This window comes from Kogia breviceps, chromosome 6, assembly GCF_026419965.1.
Source record: "Kogia breviceps isolate mKogBre1 chromosome 6, mKogBre1 haplotype 1, whole genome shotgun sequence".
NCBI classification, from domain to species: Eukaryota; Metazoa; Chordata; class Mammalia; order Artiodactyla; family Physeteridae; genus Kogia; species Kogia breviceps.
Genome location: NC_081315.1, coordinates 18,971,347 through 18,987,529, shown reverse-complemented (window position 1 = coordinate 18,987,529; position 16,183 = coordinate 18,971,347). Strand labels below are relative to the sequence as shown.

At 37.0% G+C, this 16,183-nt stretch overlaps 1 protein-coding gene across 2 annotated transcripts in view; it reads left to right on the top strand.

The window, feature by feature from the left end:
- PPP3CA (protein phosphatase 3 catalytic subunit alpha) overlaps positions 1-16,183 on the top strand; it is a 306,559-nt gene that overhangs the window by 278,310 nt on the left and 12,066 nt on the right. For both annotated transcript variants that reach the window (XM_059065731.2, XM_059065730.2), the window contains exon 11: positions 14,251-14,335. In XM_059065731.2, the coding sequence (XP_058921714.1) occupies positions 14,251-14,335 (85 nt within the window). The remainder of the gene's footprint in view (positions 1-14,250; positions 14,336-16,183) is intronic.

The window sequence follows — 16,183 nt, the reverse complement described above, 5'->3', positions numbered from 1 at the left end:
TGGTCGATGGTTCCTTTATGTTGAAAATAAAATACAAAACTTCTTTTATCTTGTAAAGTTTTGAAGCAGTTTAATACCAAGTGAATGAATGTCTTTTGAGGATCTAGTGTATATGTATTGGGGTCTTTGATTCCTGTTTCCACTTCTGATTTTGGATGATAAAATGATAGTCTGGTTTCAATTTGGGTTTGTTATTCACCAGAACAGTTCAAAGAAGGAAGAAATCCAAGTAGATGTATCTCATTTGGTAGTTGATTCTCATTAAGGAAGAAGACTCATTTCAGACCAAGGATTAGTAAGTGATCCCAAAGTGTTGGCGGGGGGATGGGGGGAGCTGACGGAAATCAAGCAATCTGCATCACAGAACTTTCTTTACTGTTCATTATTATAATAAGGAAGTCTGGAAGAGCAGTAAGCATTAGAAACCTAATGACATTTTCATGAGTTAGAAATATTTATTTGGAACTTTCTTTTAGTTCTAAAATCTTAGACTCTGAGATCACTTTATATATCTATATCTATCTCTCTCTCTACCTATCTCTCTCTCTCTCTCTCTCTCTCTCTCTCTCTCTCTCTATATATATATATATATATATATATATATATATATATATATATATATATATACAAGTTATATTTGAAACTATGATTTGTGGTAAGTCTGGCTAACAGGAAAGAATTGTGGAGGTACAACTGAAATCCTGTAGAATAAGAAAGGAAAGAAAAAAATAATAAAACTAATACATTTTAAGCCAAATATAGTTTCAGGCTTCCCTGGAAAGACTTAATATTAAATTAGAATTTATGTCTCTGTTTTCATCTAAGGAGCAAACCACATGGTGGAACTCTTATCCTTTATCCACATTTTTGCCTTATCCTAATGTTAACCACAGACAAGTCACTGAATATGGGATCAGAGCAGTTTTTTGCATGCCTCTACGAAACCATCTAAATTGTATACAAGAAAATTATCTCCCATCATCTGCTTTGAATTATTAGATAATTCTTCAGATCTAATATCACGGGTTCCAGAGTGTCTCCCCACTGCTTTCTGTTTAGCTTTAAAAAACCATACAGAACTTTTTAAAGTACAAAGTTGGGAATTAGTAGGACTAGTGTGGCATCTTATGGGTCCCTGAGGAATACACTGTATAGGGTTCGGGTATATCATTTTCTACCCAAGCTGTGTATATCTGCCATGATGAATGTTTAAGATGAATTTCGTCTTAAAAATTCCCCTCTGCTTTGTGCATCTGGCAGCACATACGCTCAGAGCCATTAGCTTAGAGCTCTTCCTGTGGCTGTAATTATTGTCATTTCTGAGCAACTCATTTCAGCATCTCATATTTCATGTTCGCAATGTGAAAAAATGTTGTATGTCTGATAATAATTGGCAGTTTGGGAGAAAAAAATATGACATATTAATATAAAAACTACAAAGAAATGTTTAGACATACAAAAAAAAGAGCCCTGAGCAGCACGGTGACGACATGATTCTTTTTTTTTTTTTTTTAACATCTTTATCGGAGTATAATTGCTTTACAATGGTGTGTTAGTTTCTGCTTTACAACAGTGAATCAGTTATACATATACATATGTTCCCATATCTCTTCGCTCTTGCATCTCCCTCCCCCTATCCACCCCACGTTTGGTAGTATACATATGTCCATGCCACTCTCTCACTTTGGCGACATGATTCTTGTTCTATCAACTTTGAAGCATGACCTGCCATTGGTGAACAGAGGAGTAACATCATAAAAACAGTGTCTGAGAAACAGCAAATACTTTTTCCCAAGAAAATGCTTGGAGAAAGAACAAAGGATTAGTTGGGGTATAATTTAGGAACTTAACTATTTCAAAGTTGAGGTGACTAGATCGGAACAATGATAGTGTTAATAATAAAAGGAAAAGGGAGCTACTCCAAAGAGCTGGTCAAGGGGCTTACAACTATGGTATCAGTGGGGCAAAGGGAACAAAAGTGGATTTGGATGGTTCAAACCTCGGTACCTAGGAGGATGAGAACACTTATGGAAAAACTTCATCCGTTTCAGGGAGAAAGGAGTTCAATGACAGACATGAGTTTGAATACACACATGACACGGGAAATGCCCAAGCAGGATTTGGAAATGGAACCCTGGAAACTGGGGACAAAATCGGGTCTGGTGACAGAGGCTTTGAATTAAAAGTCACAGCCGAATATACTAAGAGTCAAACAGGCCTCCAAAGTTACTGATGTGGAAGGAAATACCAGAAAATTGAGGACCAGTCTGTAAAATTATCCCTTCTTTATGAAGCTGGAGAAAAAAGACAAGTGAAAGAGAAAGGAGTGATGAGTGAGAAAGCGTAAGAACCAGGATTGTGGAGCAGTTCAGGCAGCAGCTATTTTTAAATATTTGCACCAAATGCAGAAAAGTTACTGTGAGATATAAGTCTGACCAGAAAACCAGAAAGTGAAATATTAGGGCATAACTTTGTCAGATAACAGATTATTGAAAAGAGTCAAATAGCAAACTTTGTTTTCATTTTTATAGTAGCTAAAATAGAAAATTGAAATCATTTTTAGAAGGCCAAAAACTAAAATAAAATTCAGAGTACCCTAATTTTGATACCATGTTATATTTCTATCTTATATTTTTATTTCCATGTAAAAATATTTATTCATGAAATATCTTTTTCTGTGTATTCATTGGCAAACAAATACATGATCTCTGCCTTCACTAAGCTGAGAGTCTAGTGCAATAAGAAAACAATTTTAAATGTGCTGGTCTCACAGAGGATTTAGAGGCTTGCAGGAAGGGGTGTGAATTGGGATAAAATATTTGATAACTGAAGGAGGAAACATAAAGGACATCTTTCTCGTTCTCTTCTACTTCTGACAAGGAAAAGAAAAGCACTTTATGTATTTTACTACTTTAAGCAGTATGGCCATGTGAGAAATCCATATAATTTTTCCAGAAAATTATATGCAAAGATGGGTATCAGTTCACCAGTGTTAAGTTCTCTTATCTTTTAAAAATAACTGCATTTGCATGATGTAATTGGAGAAAGGAAAGGATAACATCTATAAAAAGAAAGGTCAGTCAATATTTTGTAAAAGGCTTTGTAGTTGCTTGTCAGGCTTTTGTTAATTACCTTCCAGTTTCTTGTTGATTTTTTTCAATTACTTAATATTTCAGTGTGTAATTTAGAGGCTAAATCATTTTTGTCACTATAAATGTATCATTGGTACTCTGTACCCTTTATAGTACAGGTAACTGCTTTTTTTCATCAGAGTTATGCTACAAGAAGGAAACAAATAGTTATATCCAGTATATCATTAAAACTGAAACATGTCTAAAAAAAAATACACAGACATTTACTAGGTACTAGGGTATGAACTCCCATCATATATATGGCTATTGATATTTGGGGGCCGGGACTGTCAAACAAGGTACCTGGTTAGCTGTCATACTGCAGTCAATATCATCAAGTCTGACTTTTATGTGATTTACAATAATTAAAATATTTTTAAGTTGCCAATTTAAATGATACAGTAACATAGATATTAAAAGTACTGCTTTCTCTTCTTATTGTACTACATGATTTTGCACAAATGAGTTATATTAGCTGGCATAATTTTCACATTGCACAGAAGTGCAGACTTTGCAGAACGAACTAAATGTTAAAAAAAACAGTCATCTCCCTATTAGAGCTAATTGGTTGGATAATGTCCACCATTGGCTAAAATGCTTGCAGTAAAATAATATTCTAGAAGTTTATACTGTATTCCATAGACACCTGTACTATACACATATACAATATTCACAGTTTTAAAAATCATTGTTTTTTTGTAGCATTTGAGTTTTCCTTCAACTTATGGTGACATTGGCCAACTTATATTAAACATTAGCTATTGCATATCTAAGCATACACTTGGATTAAATGTATTTATAAAATTTATTTGAGAAGGAAGTCCATGTTGTATAATAAGAAGGGAAATAAGCATGGGCTTTATAAACCTTAATGTATTCTTTATTTGAAAGGTATTAAAGTAGAGAGCGCTTTTTTCAACAAAGGCAAAGATTTTGTGTATATGTATGTCTCTATTATTTTAGAAAAACTTTACTTCTCACACACAAGGTTGAGGTAATTGACACATGAAAGAAGAGAGACGTATAGGGGGTAATGTCAGCTTGCTGAAAATTGATACCATAAGAAAATAAGGTCCAGTTTTCATGCGTTTTTGGCAGAGCTTACGCGATTCTCTTTGTACTAAAGCATTTTATGGGTCCAACTTCTTAATCTGAAGGTTGTACTTATATGAGAATAATTAATAACTGATTGAACAACAGCAGACAGTCGTTGTTGTAAGTCTGAAGTTTGTAAAACATTCTCTTTATAGTTGTTTGATCTCAGATGGCAGGTTTAAAGGCCATATGAAAAAGTTTAATGAATGCAGAAAATCTAAAGTTTAAAAATATTTTTCTAGGAGGGTAATCTACTTTCGCTCTCCTAAAAATCCCTTTTATTCTTTCATCTTTACTCCTAGCTTACGAGAAGCTATGAAACTTTCTTTCAGTTCTTCTTAGAATTTTAAAGAAACAGATATCTTGATTTTCTTTGGTCAGCCCATCTTTGTGAAGCGGTCTATTTTTTTTGCCTCCAAGCAAAGCCAGCAGCATCCTGGATTCTCCCCTTCTCCCCTAGTGAACTGGCCATCATCTGGGGCCCACCCAGCCTTTAGCCTGGTTGGCAGCCCCAACTTAAGCAGCTTGTTATTAATGAAGATCACACAATCAACCTTTTAATTTACAGTGAGAAATGTAACTGTTAGAAGAACTGGAATATTCACTTCTGCACAAGCACTTGCTTCCTTTTAACAGAAAGAGCAAACATTTTTGAGTATTGTATACCAATGATCTATGCTGAGTGCTTTAGCAGATAGCACAGTACCTGGCACTTGTGTTTGTTGAATGTTGAGGATGAATGAATGAATGAACTGAGGTAATTCTTCCACCCACCTGGGAAGTAGATCACCAGCCTGCTACTGTAATGAATCCTGGTTGGGGTTCCCCACTTCCCAGCTGATGACCTTAGGTTGACAACTTACCAAGCAAAATCATACAAATAAAGCACTTAGAACCTTCCTCATTTTTTAGATGAGGAGGCTGAGACTTACAGAAGCTTAGTAATTTATCCAAGGTAGCACAGCCTGTAAATAGGGGAGCTGAAACTCAACAGGTCTTTTACTCCAGAACACGAGTTCTTGACCACTGTGCTATTCTACCTCTCACATGCCAGTTTATTCATTTGTCTTAAACGAAGTCGATGAGCTAGGTATTTATGATCTGAAGTCTTGCTGTAAGGCCAGAATACTTAAAGGCCATTGGCCCCTGGACAGTATTTCCCTAGACATGTCAGATGTTTGCCCCGGCTTCTCTTCTTTCTTATGCCTCTGTAGCTGACCAGTACAGTTTTTGACTGGCATATCCCTTTCCTCTGATAAGATAATAATTTATTTCAGTGATGTTAAAGTCTCACGACCTGGGAACCATTCTGTCTGTTTCCGTTGCCTCTGCAGTCCTGTGCACTGATCATTGGCCAGAACCTAATGCCCATTTCCCTATTTACCTTTTGGGGCAAAATCTTCACTACATCCCCCCTGTACTGACAAAACACCCTGCCTAGTTCTTGAATAGCATCAGAAGATCTTCAAGTGGCTTTGTTTCAGATCAGCTCAGTACATGCCAGCACCTTGACCATCCCCTGTTGTCAGACGACTGGAGCAGTATTACGGCTTTCAGCCTGCTTTTTTGTCGTGCTGTCAGATGGTACTCAGTTAGCTTTCTATCTAGGGTGTAGCACATGGGACAATCAAACATGATATTTTACTATATTGGTTTATTTTTTCCTTCAATTTCTGTAATTTCAGAGATAACATTTAAATATCATTCTACTATTTGATAAATGTATAAATCCATAAGCATCCAGAATTAAATTCTAGTCTAAATGCTTTCTTCCAGCATTTAGCACGTATGCACAATTAGGTCCTTAATAAATACCTTTTCCAACTGTTAAATCCTCATCTATATCAAAAATAATCCTGACAGACTAAACATCCAGGCATTATGATTGTTTCTCCTGTAGACAGTACATCTACATTATTAGCTTGACCTTTGTTATTTCATGTCGCTTTTATTTTCATTGCCAGTTTATAAAATTGATGCATTTCCATTATGATAAAGAGTTCAATCCAAATGAGATTTCACATGCTATTAGTTTCTACTTTGGTAAATATAAATAAACTGCAAGTCCTCTGTAAGGCATAGGCTGAATATATGATAGTTTCTTGAAACATAGGCTGAATATATAATAGTTTCTTGAAAAATCAACGAAGCCTCCTAATCTACCTTAAAGTCTTTAATTTTTTACCCAAGTTATAATTATACTCGTAGCCAATTTCTGCGAGTCTACCAAGGAATCATTGAACAGACGGAACGCAATGTCTCAGAGAACAAAAGTCCGTGGAATCAAATTAACACTTGGAAACGAAAGTATCTTTTAACTACATATTTAAGATAACCAAATAATGACAGTTATTTGACATTTGGGAGTAGTCTGTACATTTTTAAGACTTCCTATCCAAAGAATCCAGTTATGTTTTATGACAAGCGAATGTGGAAGAAACTGTCTAGGCTATACTGGCCTTTTTGAAAATCCATTACACAGAAGAGTCTTTTTATTTAAAAAAATATATATTTTCAAGGATCTGTTGCTTTCAAAATGACATATAACACAGAATAGCCTTATGTCAAATATCACACCATCGTAGATGCTATTACATGCTGAGATTTTAGTTGAGCTAAAAAAGCATATGGAAGAGATTCAGAATATGTGGTTTGGAGTGATTTGGAATGAGTAGCCACTATGTCCCCGTTTTATCACCTATGGATACGTAATATGCTATTGTTAGAATTAAAATTAGAAAGATATTCCAAATATTTTAGGTTGTAATCCTCAAAAAGATGAATTTTTACAAAGATTTTTAAAATTCACTATCCTAAAGGTGTTTTTCTCTGCCTAATAGAGAAACCTACGTAAGCATTCATATAGCTATTATGTGAGGGACAGCACCCCCAGTCTCTTTGGACTAGATTTAACCAGCACTGACCCTAAATGGATCAGCAATGCAGGATTCTCAAGTCATGGCTGGTCAAGGAGATCTTCCAATAACTGTCACCTCTAGAAAGTGAGTAATCTGATTCTTAACGGAGCAGCTGTCTTCATGCCAGAATATTTGGACCATTGGGGCTCCCCAAAGAAGTTTCAAGAGGAGGAAGGGAATCTATTTTCACATCCTCAGTTTCCATATGTCCTCATTCCTAAAAATGATCATTCTGGGAACTCATCTGAGCTGCAGGGCTCACTGCAGCCTCTCCTTTCCCACCTCTTCTTTCTCAGTTGCTTTTCTCTCATTTTAACAAAAAGGCATGGGTCTCCCTAAACGTAGTCACTATGAACACTGCCTGGAGGTACTAAACAGAGAGACGTTGGAAAAACTCAGTGCCTAGGAAGTCTCCTTAATCAAGGCAGTGTAACCTTCCTCCCATCTTTATCTTTAAGGGATGCATTCCAATCAAATTATATTTCTATGTTTTTAAAATATTCATAAAAATTTATCACATATTTGTGCTACTTAGCTCAGTTGTGTCCTACTAATAATTGTGATATTGATTACAAAGGAACTTTTAAGGCTCAGGGCTTTATTGTCTCAGGAAATTTTTAAAAACACATTTCATTTAAATTTCTAAACGTATTTTTGGCAGCAAAGTGTAATGTACTAAAAATATTTTAAAGTATAAATATATAATTCACTAAACTAAAATCAGGAAAATGGAAATGGAAATGCAATTTCAAAGAAAAAAGGACTAATGTAAGATTTCTAAATATCAATGAATGTCTTGTTCATGGATTTTTTTCTTTAAATGGATGATGGTAGGATGAAATTGCTATGGTATGTATATGCCATTGATTTTTTTTTTTTCTGCGGTACACGGGCCTCTCACTCTTGTGGCCTCTCTCCCTTTGCGGAGCACAGGCTCCGGACGTGCAGGCTCAGCGGCCATGGCTCACGGGCCCAGCCGCTCCGCGGCATGTGGGATCCTCCCGGACCGGGGCACGAACCCGCGTCCCCTGCATCGGCAGGTGGACTCTCAACCACTGTGCCACCAGGGAAGCCCTGCCATTGATTTTTAAAAGAAGTATAGTCATTTCATTTTAAAATGGCAATGTTTACAACATTATATTCCTTACAGTTATTTAAACTTGGAGGTGAGAATAGTATTCTTCGGAGGATATACTTTTGTAGATGCATGAGTAAAAAATGTAAAGGCCACAGTTTTAAAGCCAGTCTGTCAGAATGAACACAATTTCTCAGTGCTTATGGTGCTGTCCCTAAATCCCAGGACTCAAGGGCTTGGTGCTATAGGAAAATATAGTGAAGCACTTGTCAAGTTCACCACAGCCAAGGGCAAAACTGGGTAGATGTTTAAGTAATTTCTGTATAGCCTTGCTTGGTTGAGGTATAGATGCTCAAGATCTGTTATTTTTAAACTAGGTCAGAGAAAGAAAAGACAAGAAAATAAGGTTTAGGGGTTATAGTACATGTTTTGGCCTCATAGCCTTAATGGGGTCAATTTGGGACATGTGTTCTCCCAGATAAGACAGTCTGTATACTTATAATTTCACCATCATTTGTAAAGAGCCATAAAGACCAATTATGCAAGGTTTTTAGAGGCTTCTGAAGACATATTCTGTCTTTGCATTATATCATATTTCAAAGTGCTGATTTTGAAAGGAAACCAAACTAACTTTTGTCTTTAATATAACACAACAAAAGATATTTCTTATCTCAGCACCTTATGCTTTGTTCTATCAATAACCTGTATTCAAATCAGTAATTGCCCTATGGTGTCAAAAAGTAAAATCTGGAGACATGTCTAAACTCTGCTTAAAAATAATGAATCATAATAAAATTTTACTTTCAAGTAGAATAGGCTTCTTACAGAGATGAACTTTGTTATCTTTTTAAAAGTTTGAAAAAGTGGTGAGTTTTCTGTATTATTTTCTCAGAATTTGAATTAAAAGGTTTAAGAGATTTGAAGCTTGCCAGCAAAATATAGTTCTTAAAATAGATCTTTCTTTTGAAAAAGTGTGAAATGTTAATGTATATACACTCCTTTTAATGTAATATATTTCATTTAAAGATATATGCTATGGATACACTTGTATTAGTTAAAAGTCCTTTAAAAGAAAGAAGCCTAAATAATAGCAAAACATTTGAAGCCAATATAATAATGAAGTGGAAATATTCTGCTACTTCTTCCATTAAAGAGTAAGCAATTCAATTTTTTGCAAGCTCCTTTTTCACCTTCTAATAATATGAAAATATTCCTCTTTTATAAGATATTCAAGTATAAAAAAGATTTTTTGCATGTGTTTTTAATGGCTTTTATTATGGTAAAAGTCACATAGTATAAAACGTACTAATTTAACCATATTTAAGTGTACAGTTCAGTGGCACTAAGTACATTCACGCTGTTCTGCAAGCCTCACCACCATCCATCTCCCGAATTTTTCGCCTTCCTAAACTGAAACTCTGTCCCCATTAAACACTAACTTCCCATCCCCCCTCCCCACCCCCAAGCCCCTGGCATCTACCAATGTATAAAAATTTTAGGTAGCTTATCGTCACCTCTTACAGTTGCAAAAAGGTATTGCTAGCAATTAGAATCTGTTAAATTGGGCTTATCTTACCAGTCCAGTTTCCCCCTGGAGATGGTTGGAGGAAGGAAGGGGTGAACGTCACTGCACTGAGAACTTTTCTTCATTGCCTCCTTTGGGAAATTCATGCATCCCCCATGTAACACGAAGGAAGGGAGGGATGGAGAGACCTCTCTTCTTAAAGCTGCTCTCTCCCTTTTCCCTCAAATCCAAGCTTCTTCCAAATACAGTGGGGTTTTTTGACATTTTATTATGAAATGTTTCAAACATAAAGGAATGTTGAAAGAATTGTAGAGTCAATATGCATGTACCCATCACTTACTTTCTACAATTAACATTCGATTATATTTGCTTTCTCACATCTCTGTGGCTGTATACAATCATCCGTCCATCTTTTTATTTCTTTCTCTTTTCTCTTTTTTGAAGAGGGGTGGGTACGTGCAAAGTAAGTTCTCTGTACCTCTGTGATAAGAATGCTAATGTCTAAACTTCTTATTTGTCCCTACTATTATGCTAAAACCTTTGCAATTTAGCCCCGTTCATGTCCTGCTTCTCTTCTCATATGTCCCCATATCTCTTCCCTCTTGCATCTCCCTCCCACCCCTCTAGGTGGTCACAAAGCACTGAGCTGATCTCCCTGTGCCATGCGGCTGCTTCCCACTAGCTATCTATTTTACGTTTGGTAGTGTATATACGTCCATGCCACTCTCTCACTTCGTCCCAGCTTACCCTTCCCCCTCCCCGTGTCCTCAAGTCCATTCTCTACCTCTGTGTCTTTATTCCTGTCCTGCCCCTAGGTTCTTCAGAACCTTTTTTTGTTTGCTTTTTTTTTTTAGATTCCATATATATGTGTTAGCATATGGTATTTGTTTTTCTCCTTCTGACTTACTTCACTCTGTAGCACAGACTCCATACTTACCTGGCAGGGGAGATACCATGATCACACCAGACTTCTGACCCATCATCTGAACATAACATGGATTCTTGTGGCCTCCACATGCTTGAAAATTCTCTTCCTTCTATGGAGAATTCTCCTTTCTCTTTAACTCTTATCTATCCTTCAGGATCCTTCAACTATCACCATTTGGGTGCGTATTTTTCTCCAGACTATTAACATCTACTTCCAGTGGTAAATGTTTAACAATGCTTCACTGCAGGGGAAAAAAGACCCTGGTTTGTAGCGCGTGCAGGTTTTGTTGGTATAAATTCTCTTCGCTACCACTGGTTTCAAGCTCCCAGTACGTTACTGAACACGGAGCTAAGAAGAGATGTGCTCGGTCTACTCTCTCTAGCTGACAGCCGCCGGCTCCACGCGCCACCGCTGCTTCCTCTCTAATGCGGGTCGCAGCGCCCGATGGGCGTTCACGTGATCTCCTAAAGCAGAGGCCGTGCTTTACTCCTATTTCTGTTGCTAGCAGCTGGCACACGACAGGCTGTAGAACAGGATAGGATTCACAAGAACACTTTATGAATAAATGATCTGGGTAATAAACTGTGTTCTATATAGCACTTTCCGCACACCGCTAATTCAGTTAAAACTGAGGAATTGCAGAGGCCACTCGGTGGTCGGATGGGGTCCGTGAGCCACACAGAGCCAGGGTCTGTAACGCGTGGCGGGTAGCCCACGTGTAAGAGCCTCTCTTCGCCCTGGCACGTGGTTCCTCATCGCTGCGATGCTGCCGCAGTTTTCCAGCAGGCCGCTTGGCATGCGTACCTTTCGTACGTCGTGAGAGGTCAGTAAGGCACTCCGTTAAGGTCAGGAAGTACACGTAGTCAAAGCAAATCTTTCAAGATTCCCTTGGTCTGTACCTGAGCCTTTGGGGAAAATGGAGTGTGCCAGGGCGCCTAGATTCTGGAATTAGTAGCATAATATACCCCAGGCTCTTTAAAAGAAGACTAGAACTTAAAAGGTGAAACAAAAGAGAGGCCCAAAAAAGAAGTGATAATTATTTGAATGGAAACACACAATGAAATTGTACTTAAAGTTACTAATGTTTTTAAACTGAGGAAACCTTGCCTTTCAGTTTGGGACTTTTGAGTTAAAATAAGTGACTAGATTCTTCTCTGAAAAATAGTTAACAGTAGTTAACTATTAAAAATAGTTTAATGTAAAAGGTATTTTTTGCACCTTTATTATTCAATATACTGAATTTTCAGTTGAGCTGCTGTGGTATATTTCCACAGCTTAACTAGAGCAAGTACCAAGAATGTTAAACATGACATTGTATTTGCATGTCACAGCCAGTAGAAGTCTGAAAAATGTGCATTTTTGTTTCCTGATCTTTCTATTGAATTATGGACCCTGAGGCTTTGCCATGGAACATAAGTATTTGAATAAGAGTTTTAATGATCTCTGGAAAATACCAAAAACCAGGAATAGTAATACTAAATATACAAGGACCTTTATATCTGTACTTAATTCTGTCCTGCTACTGTTCAGCTCCTTTAAGTTTGATTACATATTAACTCAGATATTTTATTTGGTTATTTTACTTTTTTGTGGGTTGTAAATGTGTGGTATTCATTTTGATTTTGATTATTTGACAAATATTGAAGGTAATCCCCCAGAATGGAACTTTGAGATATTAGTTTTTAATGTCTCTTCTTACTGTCTATGATTAAGTTAATTGACTTTTTGAGTAAATATATTCTAATTTTATAAAAGAAATACTAAAACCCCTTACCTGGGTATTGAGAAATCTAAAAAGAGACAGCATTTCTTCATTAAGAAAAGTGCTATAATATGCTGTGAATCACCATGTGTTGAACACAACTATGAATACATAAAGTAAGATATCCGCTCTATACTCTCCAGTAGGTCATTAGGTCTGAAAAATAAGGAAGTGCTAAACTGGCTCAGACTGTCAGAATGTTCATTTTACATTTAAAATTCCGCATTTTATATGTGTATGCGTAGCTGATTCACCTTGTTATACAGCAGAAGCCAACACACCACTGTAAAGCAATTATACTCCAATAAAGATGTTAAAAAATAAAATAAATAAATAAAATTCCGTATTTTTTTTTTTTTGAGCATTTTTCTGAGTACCAGCTCATACTGAGCTGAAAAGGACAGATCTACATAATTTATTCCCCTTCCTTTCCTACTCAGTTTCTTGCTTTTCATTGCTCTGGTTATGGTTTTTACAAGTCCTTTAATGAAAATTTTCTGAGAGATTATCCTTCTTAGATATTTTTCACTTACTTGATTGTACATTTTCCCCCTTCTCATTCATCTTAAATATATCCAGTTTCGTTTCTAGACATTTAACTACTCCTTCTTGCTGCTTTTCTTGTTGTGCCTCTAAATATAGTCACCATTTTTGGAGTTCTCCCACTTTTTCCATTCTTTGTGTCTGTTGGATTGATTTTTATGATCTGGCCATAGTGTTTTTGGAGACGGTTAGAATCTTTCCCCTTAGCACACCATGACCTCTGAGTGGACTGGGTCAGTCAGACTGGGGGATATTAAACATAGAGTGGTAATAGCACACCAAATAAGTAAACTGAAACATGATTTAACAGAATAACTGAAAAAAAAATAGATAAGAGAACCACTATAAGGAGATTGCTATAGCACTTTTTTTTTCCTTAACAAATGTCCTTCAAGTAGTCTCCTGTTCATAAATCGTCTAAAATTCAAGCACAGAAACTTTAGACTTTCAAATGGTCTCTAGGACAGGTTTCATTATATAAAGAATCATAATTGCAAATTGTAGATAATAATAAATATTGTTAGAAACAAACAAGGCTGGTATAGACATCTGTGTACAGGTGTTTGTGTGGACGTAAGTTTTCCACTCTATTGGGTAAATACCAAGGAGCAAGAGACGGAACAAGCCCCATGTGCTTTTCAAGCTCCTGCTGGCATCGCTTGTGCTAATGTCGCATTGGCCAAAGCAAGACACATGGCCAAGCCCAGATCGGGAGTGGGGAGTTGATGGGAGAAGATAGATGCAATCGAATTAGATGTGTTGGGGGATACCTGCTATGGTGTCATTGCCACTAGAGAAAAAGAAATGGACAAAAACAGGAGCTGTTTGAGGGCTTTCGGGTCAGAGAGAAGGTGAGAGGAAAGCAACTCCCTGGTACACACCTTCTGAGGAATATCCATCCTGGTGACTCACTTCCTCTTCCTGCCAATGCACGTTCTCTTTGTATAAACAAAAGAGAAGGGAGCTCAATCAGAGGAGAATGGTAGGAACCCACCCCATCTGCTCAGTAATTTTTCAGTTAACCCTTTACTCCTCCCCTTGGAAATCCCAGAAGATGCTCTTTGGCATTTGGGAGACCTCTAAAGTATCACAGGCAAGTATTCATGCCTGGAAGCATAGACTTTTAAATTTGATTTACAGATAAATCCTTAGAGGGGGAAAAACAACAAACCTGGTTTGGCTTAACTGCAGTCTGTTATACATGTAAATTAGTAAACTAGCTAGAGTTAAATAAAAAGTCACCTGACTTCTCAACTCTGTTTTTAAAATATAGGTGCAACGGCTGCAGCCCGCAAGGAGGTGATAAGGAACAAGATCCGAGCAATCGGCAAGATGGCCAGAGTGTTCTCGGTTCTCAGGTGGGATCGTGATCCTCTGTTGAATTTGATTGTCACTCAATAACATTTTAATACTTTAATCTGGTAATTTAAGTATTTTACTAGAAACTCTTTGCTTTTTCTTAATTATTTTTTAAAATGGAATTGTCAGTTCCTCACTGTTTTCGTCAAATGGAAATCTACTCAGTTATTTCTGTAGAGAAAGCCTCAAAAGGGACTTTCACATTCCATCCCTCTATTTGCTGCAGGACTTTAAAACATTTATTTCACAATAGGTTGAACATGTTATGAAATGGAAAAGCTATTATAATCCTTTTTATTTTTCATTCTCTCTCTGTGGTAAAGATGAATTTATCAGGTGCATTCCACTAGATTTCTAGGAAATGAACAACCATAAAGCTTGTTCATGTGAATCTATATTATTCTAATAAATCATTGAGAGAAAAAAGTTATTTAGGGTTTCAGTTCCCATATAGTAGTTATTTTTTAAATAGATCATGTATCTTGTTATTATTAAGCATGGGCTTAGAAAACACATGTTTTCTTGAAGAGAATTAACTACACTTTTCTTCACTTAAATTCAATTATCTATTCTTGGATAATATAAAGTATCTATATTTCTCTTCAAAAGATTACTTTAAAATACAGTATGATTATATGTGACGAGTATCCAGTCAATTCACAATTACATTATTAACAAGGATAAATAGGAATATCTTGAGAGAAAGTCCATCTCCTCATTGTATAATTTCATATTCTAATTTTTGCCAGATTCTTTTTTTCAACTCTTTCGTGGAGTAGCTGCACCGGCTCTTCTGATTTCTCCTTCTTGCTATTTCTGTCCCACTCCTGGTAGAGTCACTAAAGAGTAATTAAGTGATTTGATACCAAAAACAGGGAGCCATGAGAAGGATGAAAAGCACTATCATCCTTTCCCAAAGACAGCAGATCAAAGTCAGTAATAGCTCTGCAGTAGCAGCCAAATCTTGAAAAGTCATGTTAAAGCTGAAAATAGAGCATAGTTGCTCCCTGCGGCCTAATGAATGAGGCTGCCTTTGCTCTAATGCTTTTCATTCCCACTGAACTTGCAGGACTCATTCGTTCATTCAAAATAAATATAATGAAACTTAAAGTAGCCATTATGTACCATGAAGAAAAACATGAAGCAGTACAGGGGGATAGCAAGTGACAGGTGAGGCACTCATTCGTTTTAGTACGTGGCCAACAAAGAACTCTCTGAGTCTAGCATTTGAGCAAGTGTGGGGATGACCTTCATGAAGGCAGGGAGTAAGAGTGTTTAAGACAAAGGGCGGGGCTTCCCTGGTGGCGCAGTGGTTAAGAATCCGCCTGCCAATGCAGGGGACATGGGTTTGAGCCCTGGTTTGGGAAGATCCCACATGCCGCGGAGCAACTAAGCCCATGCACCACAACTACTGAGCCTGTGCGCTCCAGAGCCGGCGAGCCACAACTACTGAGCCCCCGTGCCTAGAACCCGTGCTCCACAATGAAGAGTAGCCCCGCTCACCGCAACTAGAAAAAGACTGTGCACAGCAACGAAGACCCCATGCAGCCAAAAATAAATTAAAAAAATAAGACAAAGGGAAGAGCAAGTACAAAGATCCTTGGATGGACACAAAGTCAGCAGTTTTTAAGGCCAGCAGGGAGGCGTGTGTGGCTAGAAAAATTGCCTTTGGGGGCAAAGGACTATGTGAAGATCATAAACTCAACTTGTCTCTCTGCATAAACACTTGCTTATTTATCATGCCTCAGATTTACCAGTAAATGCACTTACTTCTTTTCCTTTCTGAAGTTTCTGTGAGGATAAGTAAAAACAGCTCCATCACTTCCAGTTGAAAGTACATTTAGGAA